Source organism: Astatotilapia calliptera, chromosome 6 (assembly GCF_900246225.1).
Source record: "Astatotilapia calliptera chromosome 6, fAstCal1.2, whole genome shotgun sequence".
Classification (NCBI taxonomy): Eukaryota; Metazoa; Chordata; class Actinopteri; order Cichliformes; family Cichlidae; genus Astatotilapia; species Astatotilapia calliptera.
Genome location: NC_039307.1, coordinates 10,594,354 through 10,615,393, shown reverse-complemented (window position 1 = coordinate 10,615,393; position 21,040 = coordinate 10,594,354). Strand labels below are relative to the sequence as shown.

Here is a 21,040-nt window from a genome sequence, read left to right as displayed (position 1 = left end):
AAAATAAAATTTTAAGATACTACAACGCATCGGTGACATTAGCAGAGTGTATGACTTAGTCTTTTATTGTGCCAAGAACAAATCAAGCATGAGGCACGGTTGTGCTTTAAATTAAAACGATGATGAAATTTGTTTTATAAACATTTAAAGTCATTTTAATTACCTGATAATATATGTATTATTAGTTGATTTAAAGGATTGGGTCCTGATAGATAGATAGATAGATAGATAGATAGATAGATAGATAGATAGATAGATAGATAGATAGATAGATAGATAGATAGATAGATAGATAGATAGATAGATAGATAGATAGAATTTTTTTAAATTTATTACTTTACTACTTTTTCACATCACTGTAGATAAATAGGTCGATCGATTAAAATAAGTAAATAAGACAATAACCATAGATAACTATAATAACTATAAATAAACTTATTGTACGAGTCACTTATTTATTTATCCATTGTGATATATTTTACTGTAGAATTTTAAGTAAGAGATTAGGCTTCTGTTTTGTAATTTTGCGCAACGGATTAATAACAATAATAAATATTAATGAAAAGGGGAAATATATATATATATATAACAAGCACAGCAAAATATATCCCAATAATATCCCAATAGCTTGAATTAGACAGTTTGTTTAATAATTAAGCCTCATCCTACACTTTGTTTTCAGAAACGCGGTATCTTCAAACAAACAGCAGTCCATACGCTTCGTCTACGTCACCGCTTTAGATGATTGACAGTGAACCGCAGCGAATCCGGTGTCTGTCCGTGTTTTGCATGAGCCAATGAGCGTCCGGGAGTCATTATTTGCGGAAGTTATTAGACTGCTAGCAACACTGTGGGTTTGAGCTACATCTTTAGGATAAATTGTCACCATGTCCGCTGTTAAAATTCACAGGAGACCTTTTAGGTGATGTTTGTAGTAGAAATGGGTCCACTTCATGTTGAGAAGTGTCCTAAAATGGCTTTGCTTTAATCCACGTGGATTTCGCGTGTCTGCCTGCCTTTCTGTACATGTACACACATTTGTAACCATTTCTTATAGCTTATATTCTATACCCTCGAGTTAGCGGTCGCTTGGCTACTTTTTATATTGGCCCCATGAGACGTAGCGAGGACACGGAGCAGCAGGTCTGGGAGTCAGAGGTCGACATGAACCCGCCGAAGCGGCTACGCACCACGGAAACACTGACAGGAGTCAAAGAGCGGGAGGTGGAGAAGAGCACTGTGGATGTGGTGGGTGATGATGACTCAATTTAATGTCGATACTGACATTAAGGAGAGTAAAAGTTATAAAAAGTGATATGTCCACTATTACCACCCTAAATAGTTTGTTTACTGAGCATACAGGCTTTATCCTCGTCTCTATCTCGGTGGTGTGGCATTTACTTGCGGTTTTAATTTGTTAAGAGCAAACTAATAGAGCAACAGGCTTGTCTTCTAGAGATAAAGGTCTTGAAACGTAAATATTCGCTATAGTTATTTTAGGGAAACCATTACAGATCCTAATAATGAAAGTGGCATCTGTTGGGCTACACCAGTCAGCCACAGTATTTAAACAGTGGATGGACAGATGAATAAAATAACCACATATTACAGTGTAATGCACTCGGAAACATTGAGTGCTGGTATTTATGTGACTCTCACTTTGACACCCACACAAATGTTGTCGCAAACCAAGCACTCCCCAACATCAACGGCCTCCAATTCAGCACAGGGCACCTAATGACAAGATGGAAAAAGCAAAACAAAACTGTTCCATTAAAAATGAAAAAGTCCCTAAATTGTTTGCCCAGTTTCTTACCCCATGAAGGATTGACATGAAGTCTGTAAAACAAGCCAGATTGATGGAGATCCCACCCCAGAAATCCAGGACCCACTGCCAAATTATCAGCACCAAGTACCACTTATACCCCCACATGTCCCAAGTCTATACCTTAGTTGTGTCAGTTATTTTGGCAGCTGTAACAGGTTCAGTATAATATTAGAAAGCTGCTTGATTGGTCTGAACCAAGTTGTGCCTAATATACTGGAAACGTTGTACATATAGACACTGGCAATTTCAACTTACTTACTATATAGGAGTTTGACTTTTGTTATTTCCATGCCCTTTTGATTAAAGAAGTGCTACAGTTGCAATTTTACTCATTTTCAAGATCACTTCCCTCCTGCACTTCCAGTTTATACCATCCTGCTTGATTGTTGTTTTTGTGGTTGCCAAAGCAGCAGTTGAACTGAGTGTAAACTTTCTATTTGTGTCTTCTTTACTCAGAGTATTGTCATGCCAGTGTATAATGCATCATGCTGGCTGGATGAATGTCTGCAGGCCATATTGGTCCAAGATTTCTCTGGATCCATGGAGCTGTCGGTGTTTGATGACGCAAGCACCGTAGGTTTTGTAGGCATATTTACACAAGTGAAAGAATACATTGTCTCATAGTTTGAGACATCACTTAACTCTTATGCATGTGCGTGTCTTTTAGGATGACTCGAAAAAAGTGGTGGAAGGTTGGAGGGAGAGGCTAGAGGCAAAGGGCATCTCAGTGGTGATCTCTGGTCACAACTCTGAACAACCTAAAGGAGGTCAGTAACTTTTGGGATGTGATCAGCAGTCAGTCCACGCTCCCAATCAAATTATGTGACCTTTATTTTGTAGTTGAACATGAAGGCCTTAATGCTAGTAGATGCTCATAATTCCCGTAACATCTTCCCAGTTGTTCCTATCACCATTTGTGGCAGCTAATGATATCAAATGAAAGCCATTGTTACATTCCCCAGAATAAACCACGTCTGAGGTGAGTACTGACAAGTTTCTGGGGAGAAATGGAAAGTATGTGAAAGAAGGGGGATTTATTTACATGTAAAATCAGTTTATATGAACATGGTTGACATAAAGACCAGCCATGCCGCAGCCCTTATGCTGAAACAACCAAAAACAAAGGCAAAAGTTCAACCAAACACAATCTCCAAAGAACGGTGAAAGCTACTGAGCTCATTAACAAGAAGGCAGCTTGAATGCTGCCAAATTGGCCTACTGGCAGTAAATGAGCCATTTCTAACAGTCTTTATACTCTGGGCCCTGCTGATCAGTAGTGGGATCAGCTGCACTGAATCTGCACGTTCAGCATTTCACGAGGGTTACTGGGTTGAACAAAATGTTTCATTGAAATTGTGTCCAACAGGCTTTGAAGTACTTTTACTTTGTTTGGTGACTGTCAGAAGCGTTACACAGTTGGTAGCGAGGTCTGTATACAGCCCACTGTATTAAAATAAGCAGTTCAGACAATAAGTCAGTTTCCATTGGTGCAACAGCTTATCAGGGGCCGTTTAAGATCTGGTCCTTAAAATCTTCCACTCTGTGATGAGTGTTGGACTTACTCTTGTGAATGCTTAATTAAGGAGAAGTGCAGAAATACAGTGCAACCTTTAAGAGACTTTTTTTCCGTGACTGAAACAGGAACTGGTACTCTGCAGCAATTTATACTGATTTCAGATGGTTGTGTTAAGTTCATGTCTGTTACTTATTTGTAGAATGTGCATTGTAACGTAGTGCAACACATTTCAATGCGCTACAATTTGCAGTACATTTGAAAGCCCTCAAGCTAGCAGAAATGTAATAAATGAGCCTTTACTTAAGCGCTTACACACCGGCAGCGCTTTTTCATGTTGTCTGGTTTGACAGTTCATTAAGAATCCAAGCACACATTTAACAGTCTCACAAAGACATACTTAAAACCGTAAGAACAAATAAGCATGAAATGTTCTTTTGTCTTTCAGTGGGATATGCAAAGAATAAGGCCATATGTCAGAGTCGTGGGCAATACTTGTGCTTTCAGGATGCGGTGGGTGTGACCAAGTGTGCTTCATATCTTTCATAACACATACAATAGTATGTCCAAAATAATGAAATCATACCGGGGTGTTCAGTTATCCAGAAAATACATGCAAACACAGATCTCAGCAGTCAAGTTACCGACTGATGGGCTAAACATGAACATGAAAGAGAAGTTTAAGTTAGATTAGGATAGCTCTGTTTTTGACACAGTGCTTTGTAGCTGCTTATCTGAAACACTCATCTGACACACTCATCTGACACAGCCAAAAATGAAAGCTCCAAACATCTGACAATCTTCCAACCTCTGATCGCCTCTGGCTATATTTGTTCTTATCTTTCGGAGTCGCATCATATCAACTTGGCTGTTTTCTGCTAACTTTTCACAGAAAACACTCAGTGCCTATGAGATTGGTTTATCTGAAAGCAGTCAACTAGTTCTGTTTATTCTTGTGACTCTTTTTCTGGTAATGCTGATATACTGATATATTTTACCCTCTTAAACTTTAAATACAGCCTTTATCTCAACCACGCTATGAAGATAAACTCTTGTTCTGTGTACATCAAGTTTTTTGCCTATTTTCTATCTATCATTGCAGTTAGACAGACCCTCCGAGATTATTAAAAAATTGTTTTTTATGTTAAAATGCTAAAATTGTCAAAACTAACAATAGAAAATTCAACCTAAACCATTTTGACCAAGCTCTAATATAGTTCATTAAGTGCAAATGAAAAAGAATTGTGTGTATTGTCCATTTGTTGTCACATGTTATTGGCATAGACATTTAAAATAATTATTTTCTTAACTTTAGGATGACATTATGTTGCCCCAAAGAGTTCGTCTGCAGTATGAGGCGTCCGTCTTGCACAAAAACACTGTAAGTTCTCTCTTAAGCGTTTGCTTAATCACTTCCTTCCCTGTCTTTTCTTCTCACTTCTCTTCCTCCTCCTCTCTACCTTTCCCTCTGACTATCAGTGTTAAAATGAAAACAACAACAACAAAAAAGATATTGTTTGTAAGAGTGAGCATGTGCATGCGTGCGCGTGCTGCTGTACAGTTGGCATGTAGAACAGAGTGAGTATCCGGTGTTGATGCTTTCTTTGACCTGGCAGGTCAGGGGTTATAGGTCATGTGTGTGTGGAAAATAAGGGCGACAGCATAGAGACAGCAGGCTTGCTGTCCTCCATAAACAGCCTGCCTGGTTCTGTTCCAACTGTAATTTTTTTATAGTTGTAGGTGAAAAAATGGGACCCGTATTTTGTTTTTCAGTTTTCTATAATCTCTCTTTATGTATCCTCTGATTCTGATGTAATTCTTTCTTTCCTTTTTTTGCTTGAATATGTCTCATAGGAAACACGATATGAAGCAGTAGTTTGCATTATTTGGGTGAAATGTATTAGAACTTTTAGATGACTTATTAGTTATTCTGCCAATAATATCTTAGTTTTTTTATTATCTGAAATAAAAAAATATGTTAAACAATTCTATTAAACTTCAAAATCAAGTTAATATTTCAAACTCAGCCTTCAATCTGAAGCATAATTACTCAAATCGTTGGAAATTTGTGCAGCTCGATTTACAAAAAAACAAACACAGAAGCTCTCTGATACAGAATTTTGTCTAAAATGATTGAAAATGTTTTGGGTGGTTCTTGGAGTGAAATTTTTTATTTTACTCACAAAGTTGTGTATGTGTGTTTCCATGATAGCTGATTGGCTGCAGAGTCCAGCGAGTACCGGAAGGATCTACAGAGCGTTACACTCGCTGGATCAACACACTCAGTCAGGACCAGCTCATCACACAGGTAAATGAATGCAGCTTAGCGGAGCATGTTTTGATTGCTGACTAATGTGTTTTCGCATGCATATGTGAATGCGTGAGGTCACGTGACAGGCAGCTACTAGGTCAGTTTGAAACAGGATACATACCTGCTGTACGCAGTTTCCACGGAAATGTGTTTGTGGAGTGGAGAGAGGATGCTGCATCACTCCTGACCTCTCTGTCTATCACAATCCCAGCAGAGGAAACAGACCCCAGTGTCAGCTGTCTGCTGAGGGCAGCCTGTAGTGGAAGCTGGTAAAAGTTTTGAGCTTTGTGTAGAAAGCCTTGTGCAGCTACCAAATCATCATACACAAGCACTTTAGTTTTATTATACTGTAAAGCTGTCTGAAAAATTGAGTACATCATTTAAAAAAAATAAGAAAAAATAAGAAAACAGGTAGCTCACTACTCAATAAACCTACAAGCTTCAAACGGTTTCTGTGCTCCTTGTTATATTTCATACATTGACGGCATCTGCAGTCATGCCAAAGGACTCGTTATATATATGAACCCTGTGATTCAGTAGCTTGTAGAGCCACCTTTTTAAGCAATATCTTGAAGTAATTGGTTTCTGTATGACTTCATCGTTTTCTCACATCATTCTGGAGGAGTTTTGGTCCACTTGTCATTACAGCGTTGCTTCAGTTCATTGAGGTTTGTGGGCATTTGCTTATGCACGGCTCTCTTGAGGTCTTGCCACAGCCTTTCAATCAAGCTGAGGTTGGGACTTTGACTGCGCCATTGCAGCACGTTGCTTCTTCTTGGCTGCTGTGTTTGGGATCATTGTCCTGTTGCGTGACCCAATTTGGGCCAAGCTTTAGCTGTTGGATGGATAGTCTTACATTTAGCTCTAGAATACTTTGGTATACAAAGACTTTATGGTCTACTCAAGGTGCCCGTGCCCTGTGGTTGCAAAACAAGCCCAGGTCATCATCCCTCCACCAGGGTGCATGTCAGTAGGTATGAGATGTTTGTGCAGATATACTATATTAGGTTTTCATCAAATCTGACACTGTGCATTATGAATAAAATCTCCATTATTCTATTAGTATTGTGGACTCTTCTACCGTGCTCTTTTTAGAGGGATATAAGCCAAATAAGCCATGTTTGTTCAGTCTTTTTCTAATTGTCCTATGATGACAGTAACATGTAAGTTCCAAATTCATTGGTAAAGGGCTCCATAAAGACATAAAAGGTAATGGTGTTAAACATTCTTGACCTAAGTGCTGACTACATTAATGAAATTATGATTTCTGTCATAGATGGGAAGCCATAAGGTAACCAGTGAATACACCCTGATAGATGCATAACAGATGCACAAGCTGTTGGCCCTGGCAAGAGGAACTATGAACTAATCATGAGCCTTACTAATCACTCAAAGCCATGAAAGCATTTGGTCACTTGACCAGCTTGGCTACGTTTTTGCTGTAATTTATGACTTTATGCTTGTACTCATAATCAAATATAGTGGGCAAGATTTGAGAGTTGTGTCCACTTGTGTTTGCCATACAAGCGCTCTAAATAGGCAAATTCCAATACTTATTCACACTATAAGTATTGGAACATTTTTTTAGAATTTCTTTGACGATGTGATCAAGTGAAAATATTTACCCAGTGTGTTTTTAAAAAGTTACATTATTCACGAAGTAATAAAAAAAAACAGTGATATAAAAGTAAAACCCCTGGAAGTATGTCTGTTTTTGAAGAGATGGAAGTCTGCTGTTTCTGACTTAACAAAACACGCTGTCACTAAGGATACAAGACAACCTGGACTGGCTCACTCTCCCTAACACACACACACACACACACACACACACACACACACACACACACACACACACACACACACACACACAAGGTCTGCATAACTCCTTAGCAGACATTCCAGGATATTTATATGATATTAAGTTTCATGGAGCATGAGAATGAGATCATACATTGATTCTGCAGTCTTAAAAGCCGCTCCTTTTCCTTTTCCTTCCCCTTCTCTTTCTTGACTCTATCTGCCTTTGCTTTTACTTTCTTGACAAAGAAACTGGACTTAACCGAGTTAAACTTTAAAATTTACATTGAGCACTGCTTCTTTTACTCTAACATTCATCTGTAGGGCATTAGATATGGTTGTCTAAAATGTTCTCTACCCCTCTGATTACTCACGTTCACCCTAATGCTCTCAGTCTTTCCCAGAACTTGGTCTCTTATTCATGCTTTTGGCCACAGCTTACATCTGCAAAATGTTGCAATATTACTACAGAAAGGCAAAGAGATGCACGTAGGCGGACACACACACATGCACACACACTCATACACTCCAGATTCTGTCCAGCTGTTCAACTGCCTGGATCCAGATGTTTTGCACAATTATTTTCATCTGTGATGCATTTCTGTTACGCAGTAGTATTTCCACTTCAACCATGAACAATCACACAAATACAAATGCATATGCACACAGTGTGTAAGACAGAGTGATGTAGTGGGAGAGGGAAGTAGGACCACCTGAAATGACCTTTAGATTCAGTATGCAAAAATATTACTGTTACAAAATGCACACAGAGATGAGGAACAAGCAGGGGTGGGGAACTGAGAGGGGGCTGGGTGCTGGTGTAACAAATGAGTTGGGGGCCTGCATCTGTAAAAAGAGAAAGAAATATAGTGGACATAATCTGATCCTGATGTATTAAAAGAGTTTTGCGGTCAGAGAAACGAGGAGAAGCCAAAACAAACTCATTAGTCAAAGAATCATATGCGAGAGGATGGAAATGTGTATCCTTCCCCTGCACACTTCAGGAAGCACACACACTGCTTTAAGAAAGCACATGTGGCTGCACTCTAACCTATTTTGTTTTCAGGAATAGAACTAAACTTCTCCTGAGTGCAGCTTGTTGCTTAAATACTATTGCGAAATTTTTCAGAGCCAGTAGCTTCAAAATCCATCCAGTAAAGTTCGCACAATGTGAAATAACAGAAATAGTATAAGAAAATAAAAACATAGTAATTAATAACCTTTATTTACTGAAAGTGGCACAAGAAAAAACTTTTTTAAAAATGTGTTGACGTTGCCTGTGCTCCTCCTGGCACCCTGTGAGCTAAAGGTAAGAACGTGTAAAACCAGATGCATTAGATACATTCTTGAATAAAAATGTGCATGAAAACTTTTTCAAATGAATCTCAAGCACAGCAACACAAACAATTAATTTAAGTTGGACGGTGTGTAGCTAATATGACACTGTATATTGTCTCTTTATTAGGTTATTGACCAGAATATACTCCTACAGATCTGCCACAAACTGAAAATTTATGAAATTCTAACAGTTTGTCGGTTTCAGGTGTACACCTCCCATGGGCCCAGTGTTGTCATGCCAACATGGTTCTGCTCACGGGAATGGTATCAGAAAGTTGGGCCGTTTGATGAGGGAGGCAAGGTAAGCATTCCTATTACTCAAACTGACTCTCTGAGGTGTTCACAAACCCACTTTGTTGCTCTTGTCGACTCACCAAATGTCAGAAATAATAGTGATCGGTCACCTCTATACACCTGACCTGTCACTTCTTGAATGTATGAATTGGTTGTGAATGTCAGAAAGAATTACCCAGATGGAAAGGTGTGGAAACGGAGGAGTTTTCAGACACTGTTCGAGCAGCTGATAAGAACATCCTTTAAAGCATTCGACTTCTCACCCCTACTCATATCAGCTGTTTTCACACATGAAAACTAGGAAATTCTGTGAAAATCCAACTGAAACCTTGCCTGACGTTTTCCTTTCTCACATCTAGCACACTGCTAAAAACACAATTGTTAAATGTTCTCACTATCAAAAATACATTTGATATCTGATATATAAGCCCAAATCCAAGAAAGCTGGGACGCTGTGGAAAATGCTAATAAAAACAGAAGGGACTGATTTGCAAATCCCGTAAATCCATATTTTATTCATTATAGAACACTGAAAATATATCATGTCATTTTACTGTTCCATGAAAAAGTGAGCATAACAACACAAAAGGTTAGGACAGGGTTTACGAAAGGCTTGAAAAGTAAGTGTTGCTAAAAATCATGAAACTACAAACAGGACAGACAACACCCAGGACTGTTAACCAGCTGGAGTCTTATATCAGATAAGAGTGCAACACGTTAATCTCCCAAACATCCAGCAACTGGTCTACTCCTTATTTGTGGACTGTTGTTAAAAGAAGAAAGGAACCCTTAATGTTAGCATTTAAATGTTGCTATATTGTATTTTTTGAATCAGAATTTACAAGATTCAGACTAGAAGGTAGTGTGGCAAGTTATCAGCTAGCACTTCCAACATGGACTAGATGGTCTTTATTTAGCCGCATACCAAGTCATCTTATTTGTCAGACAATTCAGTTTAAAAAGCACCAAATATTCAGGAGGTTCAGTTTAGTGACTCGGATTAGTGGAGGTAAGGCCTAGCTGCAGCTCTCTGTGTTTGGGCATATGTCATATCATACCATAATTCTTCTTCTCTGTCTCCAGGGAGTCCCAGAGGATCTTCTCTTTTTTTACCAGAGTCTTCGTCATGGTGGGGGTCTGTTCCGGGTTGACCAGTGCCTGCTGATATATCGTTATCATGAGAAAGCAGCCACTCACTCCGTAACTGAGTCAGTCCAACCATCATTCCTCTTCAGCTGCATTCACACACACATACTTGGACATGGTGTTGATCCTCCACCTACTCACAGCTGCCCACTGGCATCCCAGATTTTCTCAGAGCTCACACACAGATATACTCACACACATACACAGACACGTGTTTTAGTAAGCTTGAGTTTGTGGAATTTCAGTCACTTTCCCAGCGTATGAATCAGGAATTTCTATGCGTTTTCTTCTCTCTGTGGAATGCTCAGTATCTGTCCAGTGGTGCTGGGAGGGAATCGGATTGCGTTGTGAACAGAAATGTTTGACATATTGCGTAGCGTTGTGTGTGCGCGCGTGCACGCGTGTGTGTGAGCACGTGTGCATTCCTGCTGTTGCCTGTGCATCAGCATGCAGTCTCTGCAGGTGTGTGGGTCTGTCTCTAAATCTAAAACACACCAAAGAAAAAGATCTTTCCTGCCTTCTCTCCACTCACACTGCCTAACCTTTCATCCCTTCTTTCCTGTTATCCCACCTTCCTTCCCTCTTTCCTTCCTTTCTCCCTTGCGTCTAACCAGTGCTCGTATATCTGCCCGTGTTGACGCACTCCTTCACCAATCATCCTCCTCTGTCTTCATCTATCATCTATTTTTGGAGATCTATTTCAAGCTAGCTGCCTTCCACTCTCCCCTACTTCTTATAACCCCTTCCCATGTACTGCCTACTTACTTCCTCTCTTTAGTGAAATGAAACCATTATCTTATTTTTGTCTATTTACGTCGATCTTGCTCATGCATGTAATTGTAGATGTGCTAAATGTGAGGTGTCAAGTCTTTTAAAAGATACTGCCAAAAAGTAACTGAGTTGGGAGGCTTACTTACACAGAAATGCACTGTTTGTAAATGAGATGAAAAGGTTTGTGTGTAGTTAATCTCTACCATATTGCTGCCCTGCCTTAGAATCAAAGCCTGTATAGAGAATGCATAATAACCAAGGAATCTGGAGACCACCCGAGCTCCACGATGATGGTGGAATCGGGTTTGCTTGCCATATGAGGCCCAGTGCTTAAAAAAGTAAGAAGTTCGCATCAAGAGATGAGAGTGAAGCACTTTCTGAGAATGTCTGCTTGATTTCTCATTATTAGTGCCTTTGTTTTAAAATGTGAGTAGAAGGGGGTTAAGCTTGTAAACATAGACAGATTTAATCTTGAGGGTGTGTGTGTGAGAGAGAGAGAGAACCCTGTACACAGTTGTGCAGAGGTTACAGGAAGTCAAACTAATTTACATGCATAAAATTTTCCATCTACTTAAAGCAACAGATCACAACTTAATAAATGTAGTACTTGCCGCTTTGTAAAGGTATGACACCGAAAGGATGGTTTAAATTTGTAGCTTTAGCTTTCATTTGTATTCACTGATCATTTACAATAGAGCACAACTAAGTTAGGCTGTCTCAATCAGACCGGTTGTAAACAAACTGACCAACATTTCATCAGCTGCTTTTTTTTCGATCGGTCATTGGAAGCTCTGTTTTGTACCCTTACACTTGCTCCTCCTCTAATCCCAGAGCTTTTGCAGTCAGTGTAAATGACGACTGCTCAACTTAAATCTAATTTTTGGGGAAGTGGATGAAGGGATTCAGATCTGGCGAGAAGGGTAGGTAATAAGAGAAGAGGGAAACAAGTGGTTTTGATGTATTTTGACTACAGCACATGTTACAGTTCACCAATGGTAAATATTCTTCCTCAGCCACTTTAAGGAGTTACAGTAGAAGTCTTTGTTTTTTTTTGTGGGAGATTAATTGAATCTAGGAAAGTCAAATACACAACAAACATACTCGTAGAGTCTTTTACTGAAAGCTGTTGTTTAGTCCTTAGCTCATAGCCTAAGAGCCAGCTCATGTCACTAGTAGTGACTCATAATGTGAAAGTTTGCTCATTTTGACTCAGTAGGTGATACTTGCTCTTTGAGCCTCAGTGTGAAATCGCAAGTACAAGTGGTCAGAGTGGGACTTCCAGAGAGAAATCTCTAAAAAACAAACAAAAAAACCCCAGAAACTGTTAAACGGGTTCAGAGGGGAGCTTCTCCCAAGACCTTCAGCTTCCTTGAAAGTGTTCAACCTGCTGCTTAGATTCAACTGCTTCTTTCCCCACACTAAATAAAAAGAATCTCGGAGTTGTACCAGTGACAGTCTGATTAATTTAGACTTCTCTGGCCACTCTGTTCACAGAGAGACTATTTGGAAGCTGCGAGTAGACTTCCTGCAGGAGAGAGTTCTCAGCCAATGGGAGAGCTTCACCATATGGAACGCTGGTAAACAAGGCCGAAAGCTGTACCGATCGCTTAGCCCAGCCAATCAGAAGAAAGTATGTTGCCTTCAGATGAAAATAACCAGCCAAATCAACCTGCTTCCTGTGTCTCAGTAGATACAGATAATGAAAAAAGTTGTGAAATGGGTGTTTGAAATTAGTGTCATTCTGTTATTTTAGGTCAAGGCTTTCTGTGATGTGGATGAGAACAAGATCCAGAAAGGCTTCTATACATACGAGGAGTCCAAGGTGAGATCATATTTGTTACATTAAACAGGTCTCCAAGATGGCTTTATTCCAGTGATTTATTTTTTATTAACCTCTCTCGTGTTCCCGTATCTTTCTAGGAAAGGCCTAAGCCAAAGATTCAAGTTCTGCATTACAAAAACGCCTCCGCTCCTTTCATCATCTGTGTCAAACTGGTGAGCAAAAAGCATGTTTGTGTGTTGTATGTTTGCTGTTTCTGACCATCTGTTCCTCAGGTCTGTAATCTATGTTAACAACATAATGATGAAGGGCGTGTGCCCACTGCACGACATAACACACACAAACACAGGAGAGGCTGTCAGGAAATGGGTAGAGACAGCAGCCTGATCTTTGATCACACGATGCTTGTACAAACATTACATGTTTTTGCCACTATTGTGTTTGCATATAACACATCATGGTTTGCATTTTATGCTCCAGATTGTGGCAGTACACATAGGCTTTACCTAGAACAATGGCAGTTTCTTTTTATTCATTGGTTTTCAGTATGTAATGACACACACATCCATTGTGGCAGTTAAATCACGTAATATCTATTTATCACACAGCCAAATTCAGATTCAAATCTATGGTGACCCCCACCCCACCCCACCTCAGGGGTCTACTAATTGCTCAATTATGGGAATTGGGAGAAGTAATCAGAGTCGGAGGAGATGGAGACCTGGACCCAATCATTCTCTCTCTTGTTCTCTATGACATCCACATAAACAAACACCTGGACTCAATCACACTGGGTTTACACCCAGGTGTCAAATATTTATTATCAGCAAATATATTGATTTCAACTTTTCTCAAAGACTCTGGTTCAACCTAAATTCCTTTAGTTTAGTCAAACATTTATTGTTGTATTTCTTTTGGCTTAAAGCCGAGGGAGTCTATCATGTTTTTCTATCATTGGTCAAATTCCATAAGGACCTTTTAGCATTTTGTAATTCAAGTAGCCTCAAAAACAAGACTTCTGCAACTCCTCTTGGATCTGTTCAGGATTTTGAAAATTTGGCCCTTGATAGGAGAGTTTGGTATTCACAAGAGACGGGATGTTCCAAAAAACTGTTGTTCAAATCAGGCATTCCTTCATATAAAGGAATGCCTGATTGAGTGGCAGAAAATCCTGCAGGAAAATTTGATATTCCAACATTAGCAACAGCTGCCTGCACTGGAAAACAAAAGAAAAAAAAGGAGTAAATCTATCAAAACAAGAGTGTCAAAGATGGTCTGATAAGTGCAATAAATGTGCTAATATCAGCATTTCAGAAACATTTCTACTGTATCAGCTTCAAAATGCACATCGAGCATGTCATTCTTTTCTTGCATAGTTAGTCTGTTAACCTTACTTTCACATGCAATCAAAGGTAACAGCTAGCTATGTAAAAAGCTCAATGACACAGTGACACTCCCCCCCCCCCCCCAGTTTAAAGACAAAGCTGCAGGAAAAGGTTGTTTTCTCACTATTTATTTCCTTTTCCTTCTTGCTTGCTGCTGCTTTAAGTAAGAAATACCAAGTCAAAAGAATTCTGAAGTCCACAAACCCTGATGGCTGATTAGTCCACACTTGAAAGAAAATGATGATGTTTGTGAATGAAAGTTGTGTTGTAGAAACTGTGGCCTGCCATGATGTTTTCTGTTAATGTTCTTTCTCTCGTGGCATCTTTTCATTCGTAGGACATGACTGGAGGCAACCTGGAGGAAAATCTAAATTCTTTGCAGCTGAAGGAAGGAATAGATTATTACCACTTCAACTGACTGTTCAGGGAGATGGGGAAGACTGGAGGAGGCTTGCAGGTTAACAGGCAGTGGAATGCAGAGGAATACGTCACTTTCACATATATGCAAACTGAGAAGTAGGCAGGTAATAACAGGAAAAGAGTGAACACTGGAAATAAGTGCACATTTACAAAGATGAGGGTAGGAGATGGCTGTCGTGTATTTTAAGTCTTAAAATGGGTTAAATGCCATTTTTTGTAGTTTCACTTTGATATATCGGCTAATAAAGTCACAACAGGATATCCCAGCTCTGACTTTTTCTGACCCTCTCCTTAAGCATAGCACAAAGGTTTGTAAGGCTAATTCCACATTTCTTGCTGAGTGATGAGTAATGGTTGATACCAGACTCATATATTACAAAAAAGAAAATATAAAACCAAGTGAAATTTAACATAGCTTAATTTAACAACAATTACAGCCTAACACCTTTGAGTCTCCTCATCTTTAATACATACAAAAATGTACATAACAGGTCAAATGGAAACAAAACAATTTAGTGTCTTACAAAGGTGGGGACAGATTTACTAAACAGGCCAAGGTGTGGTTATTTTATTGATTTACAAAAAAGGCACTAAGTTCATTTCAATATCAAGCGCAAAAAATAAGACCTGATTTTTTTCAGAATTAAATAGCTGCGCAAGCAGTTACTGACATGTCGTAAACATTACTAAAATAGTTTGGATGCTTGATTTAAATATTCTCCTCCCTTTATTTTGTGCCTTGAGAAAGGAACTCCCTGAAATACGCATGCAACAGGTTTAGCTGTGATAATACACTAAGCTAAGCTGACTGACTGCTGACACGTTTATTATTATTTTAAATTAAAAAGCGTGTATATTTCCCAAAATGTTAAACTGACACTTTTAAAAGCAAAAAGTAACGATGAACTGAACCACAGCTGAAAGAGGCAGCACAAGGGAAGATATGAAATGATAGAAACAAATGTGAAGATCTGAAACCCTTGTACTTTACAGATGACTGTTCTATATCATGCAAGAGGACATTGCCAGTGTTCATTACTGAAGGAATAAAATATCACACAGTCTGTGTGAAGCCAGTTCGATAATTGCCAACCTGTATTCTTGAACTTGTAACTGAAGTTAAAGGGAAGTGCAGTCATGACAGAAAGTACAATTTATAAAGGGTGGGATGTTTTATGACTACATTTCTTAACAATTGTTCCCTGATGCAACTGTGTAAAATCAGATGCACGCACACATCTGCAAAGAATGTGCAAACACAGATTCAACTCACATTTGTTTTTCTTTCCCTGGGTCTCTTATGAAATCTAAAGAACAATAACCTCTTTAAGAGGGCACAATTTTGATACGTAAACACATAAAAAAAACATTTATGTTACCTCACAGAGTGAGGAGTTTTTCTGCCCAAAGGTAAACAGACCTATCCACACAAAATATCCCCCAATGTTTGCTGGTTTGGCGTCGTGGTTTGCATTACTGTAAATTTGGCCACAACAGTTTAAAGGGCAGCGATGGTTAAAAAAACGGTCGTCATCCCTACCAAAGTTTTATTTTCGCTACCTTTGTTATCATAGGCACAAAGTGACACATAATCACTGCACCACATTAGTAGGTAGGATTGGATTTAGTGTTGGATAAATAGCAGGAGTGAGTCAGGTTTGAGGTGAAAGCCCCTTGCCTCTGCCACCCACACCGCACAGTGCTTTGTTTGGGCAGAGAAAAAAAGATTCACATCCACTTAGCCACTAGCTTCTATCTACACCCCCTCTTCCCTCTCTCCTTTAAACTCAAAAACTTAAAGGAACAGTACAACCAAAATCAGATTTACCCATTTTCCACCTCCACCCTGGAGTGCGTTTTATCCATCCAGATTGTTGTTTTCATGTCAGTTGCCCCGGCTGTAAAAATTAGAGATGGACCGATCCGATATTACGTATCGGTATCGGTCCGATACTGACCTAAATTACTGGATCGGATATCGGAGAAAAATAAAAAATGTAATCCGATCCATTAAATATCACGAAAGCACCTCGCAAAACTTGCAACACGCCGTAACTCACCTCAGAACGTTAGCAGTCGGAGCAGTATGCATCACGTGATAGAGCGGCTGTGGCATGCCGGACCTGTCGGTGGTCTGGATAGCATGTGGAGCTTCGCTAGCAACCTGGCATTTCATCTCCGACAAAGTTATCCCCGAGAGAAGTAAAGCAAGTGTGTAAGTCCATCTCTGAATGTTTGTAAAGCATTCCCACGTTAAGCTTAACGAGCGACTGCCTCTCGCTCTCCGGCTGCTACTTCAATCGTGAAACTGCTTAAATGATCAGCTGATCGGCTTTTCTGTCGCGAGTCCGTGTCTCTAGTTTGCTTTTGGCCCACGTTGCACCAGAAAGAGGAAACCAGCGGCTGAACAACAGCAGAACGTTTAAGCTTGATCAGCTGTTGTTAGAATTTATTTAATATTTCTTTCTACTCGAGGATCTTTTTCTACGTAGCTGACGCTGGTAACTGTGCAGGGGCGGATCTAGCAAAGTTTAGCCAGGGGGGCCGATAGGGCATGAACAGGGAAAAGGGGGCACAAAGACATACTTTTCTTTCTTATTCTCATTTAAAATGTCGAGCTTTTAATAAATAATTATCTGACACCCAAAGTTTTAATTTGATGTAAAATGAATAGAAGTCAATTACTGTATATAGTGACTATTAAGTCTAATATATACCCTAGTAAGCTATAGTACTTTTTACTTTGGGAAGGTACCATCTGTGCAGTCTGCAATTTTGTTGAAGAAAGATGTTGAATCTATTTAATATTTCTTGAAAAATAATTGATTTCTGTGCATTTTTTTTCACACTGCATCAAATTAAGGTTGATTACGTCGATTAAGCATCATGAGGTGGCGCGTGAGGGGTGGTTCCTTATTTTTTATTTATTTATGTTTGTTGTTGCTGGGAGTTGGAACCCTATTAGTTAGGTTGCTTAATATTTACGCTAAGTACTCTTTAAAATACTAGAATAGGGAGGATGGTGTAGGTTTAAGTTTATTAGATTGATCAGTATTGCTGAACTATGAAATATTTTTTTTGTATACAGGTATAACAGAATAGCTTTAGTGTAGTTGTTGTTTTAAACTTGAGTATGAACTTGCAGACTTGCAAAATGCAGCAAGATATTTTAAAAAACAGTTTTGTTGATTAAAAAACACTATATCGGATTCATATCGGTATCGGCAGATATCCAAATTTATGATATCGGTATCGGTATCGGACATAAAAAAGTGGTATCGTGCCATCTCTAGTAAAAATGTCTGTCTTTGATATAATAGAGCTAAATTAATGGAGTTAAATGGCACATTTTAGTGTGCTGGGCAGATTGTTGTGTCCACACCAATGACCTAGGTGATTAAAAAAATCCCGTAACACAGAATGATTTTTTGTAGGAATTATTTTCTTTCTACTGTCCATGTCCACCGAAAAAGGAGAGTGCAGCTAGCTGATATTACATCTCAGCTGAGTGTGGGACACCATTAATGCTTATGTCCTGCCGAGCTGTCGCCTACTTTTTGTAACAGGTGGATGTATGCTTTGTTCTGCAGATCGATAAACACAGCTGGTATAGTTTTTACAGTTTTGATCTCCATAAAAAAAAGTGCCATTTAGTTCTTTTATATTCAAGAGAGGGGTTAATGCGTCTGTAGCTGATTTCTCCAAACAGAGTGACTCACACCAAAGTAATGTAAAAAACCCAAAACAACAACAACAATGATTTGGAGGTGAATTTTCCCTTTAATCAACAAGGCTTTTCCAGAGAGAGACTTTGCATGTGATTTGGGGTTTTTTACATAAATGATTTGCCGTTTTGTTTAAGGTGGGGCATATTTGAAACGTAACATTTATCTGCTTCCGAATGCAACCCGTCATTCAAAGTATGTGCAGTCATAAAACTGTAATATTCTTTGGATGAATGAACACAAAATATTTGAGAACAAGCTGTTTAAGTAAGACCGCATCCTGTCTAAATAACGCACTTTTTAGCCAGTCTGCCCTCATGATGAAGCACTTGGTGGATGATCAGAGTGAGCTCTAATGGAGGATCTATGAAAGAGAGTAAACAGAGCTTTACTCAGTGTATACACTCTGGTGCTCTGCAGACATCAGACCTCATAATGCACACACACAAGCGGACCGAATGACCCCGACCCTGGAGCCTGCTTGCCCTCACTGGTCAAATAAATCTACACGTGTGTAGAAGAAATATACACACGCATTCTTACACAGCTGCATGAGCTCTGGCAGTGCAGCTGATAAGAAAAAGAGATAAGAGAGTGGAGTGTTTGAATGAAGGGGGGTCACGGGTCAGAGACTGAGGGCTTTTTCATTCACCTGGAATGATACAGCATTCCTTTGTTTCGACATCTCCCTCCAGAAGAGGTTTTTGTGTCTGAAAAGGAGATGCACATGCATGCTGTGTAAAATGCTGCACTATAAAGAGAAAGCACACTGACTATTTGCAATAATTACCATCTGTTTTACCTTTGGAAGTGTTATGCAATAGCAGCGTATAATCAAATTAAAAGCAACTAACTGGGCGGTTCGATTTTTAATCGAATCTCTACGGAGCCACAAAAGGTCTTTGAACCTTATGATGAAGGCAAAGCAGCCTGTTTAACTATAAATACTTTGGCTCTTCATTTTCATTATTACAATGTCATGTTTTATGGCAATTATAGGCCTAAAATAACAAAAACTGATAGCTTTGTTAATTTTATCACCAAATAGGTCCTTTTCTACGATTCTTGAGCACCTACAGCACTTTATACAACATGCTTCATTCACCAGTGCACCTTTTTTTCTATGTCTAAATTCTCTCTAACTCAAATGAAGACTTCAGAGAGCAGCGTGGGGTTCAGTATCTTGCCCACGGATAGTTTGGCATGCAGACTGGAGCAGTCACAGATAAAACCACCATCCATCTGATCACTAAAAAACATGCTGTAACTCCTGAGCTACAACCACCAGCAAAACAGAACTACTGTGAAGTGGAAGGAAAAATATCTATTTGCATGTACATTCCTACTTTGAAATAGTAACTACAAAGCTGGTTGGGCTGGTCTGATTGGCCACACAGAAGCCCTTCCTTATGAGGTTTGCATGTTCTCGCTGTAGGTGTGTGGTGTTACATCAGGTACTCCAGCTTCCTCCCAGAGTTAAAAGACATGTTAGGTTAACTGGTTATTCTAATTTGGCCACTGATGTGAGGTATATGAAATGTTTCAAGTGTACAGAGTAAACCTCTTAACAAATGTATGGTCAAATGATCACCAAGGCCAGAAAATTGCTAGACATTTACAAGTCCTTAAAGCTAATACCCTTCCTCTCGACCTCCACACATCTGATTCCATTGCACTGTTCAAATCACGATTAAAAACCCACTTATTCAATCTTGCCTTTCCCTCTAGTTAATATTTATTTTATGATTTTATATCATGCACTTTTATGCTCATTTAAATTCTTGTTTGCTCTGTACCCGTTGCTTTCCTATGTATCAGTGACAGTTATCTGCTTGCATACTTAGTACCTGCTTTGGTCCTATTTCTATTATCCTCCTCCTATTCTCTATCTTACTTGTTAAGCACCTTGGCATACCCTTGGTTTTTAAGTGTGCTTTATAAATAAAGTTTATTATTATTATAATAGCTGAAATTTAATTTTTACTCTGACATGTACCATTAAGACCTCAGCATCATTAGCAGTGAAAGAAATCAGGCCACAAAATGTCAAATACTGATTTCCTCCATGATGTCTTTGGGATATGAAATCTATAGTCATGCAGTCTTGGACATGACTATCCAGAAATGGATAATCTTGTGCAAGACTATGCTGGCATTTCTGTGTATACATCCACAGTAGCTACTGCCATTAAGACACTGCAAAATTAATTGGATCGGGCACCAGGTGATAGGTGTAAACCAAGACAATTATGAAACATTTAAAAAATTTCAGAGTACCTCAGGTTACTGGCTGGTAATTAAACATTTACACTGCATTGAATGACTCGAGAAAGAAGAAAATTGTGTTTGTAGAAATTGTGTTTATTTATTTTTGATCAGTTGTAGTGATGACAATTCTGCTCAGCATATATGGTAAATGGCCTGCATTTGTATAGCGCTTTTCTAGTCCATAGGACCCCAAAGCGCTTTACACTACATTCAGTCATTCACCCATTCACACACACATTCACACACTGGCGATAGCAAGCTACATTGTAGCCACAGCTGCCCTGGGGCGCACTGACAGAGGCGAGGCTGCCGGACACAGGCGCCACCGGGCCCTCTGACCACCACCAGTAGGCAAACACGGGGTATAAACAGTATAAGAAAACAAATCATTACAGTCTACAGCGAAGTAGATGCTCAGCCCAAAAATCATATTCCTCACTTTCACTGTCTCACTGTCTTCCTTT

General features: G+C 39.2%; 1 protein-coding gene across 3 annotated transcripts; it reads left to right on the top strand.

Annotated features, from left to right (window-relative positions):
* Positions 1–832: 832 nt before the first annotated feature.
* On the top strand, positions 833–15,665 carry qtgal (queuosine-tRNA galactosyltransferase). Of its 3 annotated transcripts, XM_026170236.1 has the most exons (12): positions 833–1,248; positions 2,285–2,401; positions 2,496–2,595; positions 3,790–3,854; positions 4,657–4,722; positions 5,554–5,649; positions 8,993–9,088; positions 10,165–10,289; positions 12,493–12,628; positions 12,752–12,820; positions 12,919–12,993; positions 14,501–15,665. In XM_026170236.1, the coding sequence occupies exons 1-12, from the start codon at positions 1,114–1,116 to the stop codon at positions 14,579–14,581; spliced, it is 1,161 nt and encodes a 386-aa protein (XP_026026021.1). In that variant the 5' UTR covers positions 833–1,113; the 3' UTR covers positions 14,582–15,665. The 3 variants fall into 3 exon arrangements, 2 of the variants coding, with proteins under 2 accessions (XP_026026021.1, XP_026026023.1); XR_003272608.1 differs by lacking the exons at positions 12,752–12,820; positions 12,919–12,993; positions 14,501–15,665 and having other exon boundaries at positions 10,165–11,336; positions 12,493–12,556; XM_026170238.1 differs by lacking the exons at positions 833–1,248; positions 2,285–2,401; positions 3,790–3,854 and having other exon boundaries at positions 2,534–2,595.
* Positions 15,666–21,040: the final 5,375 nt, after the last annotated feature.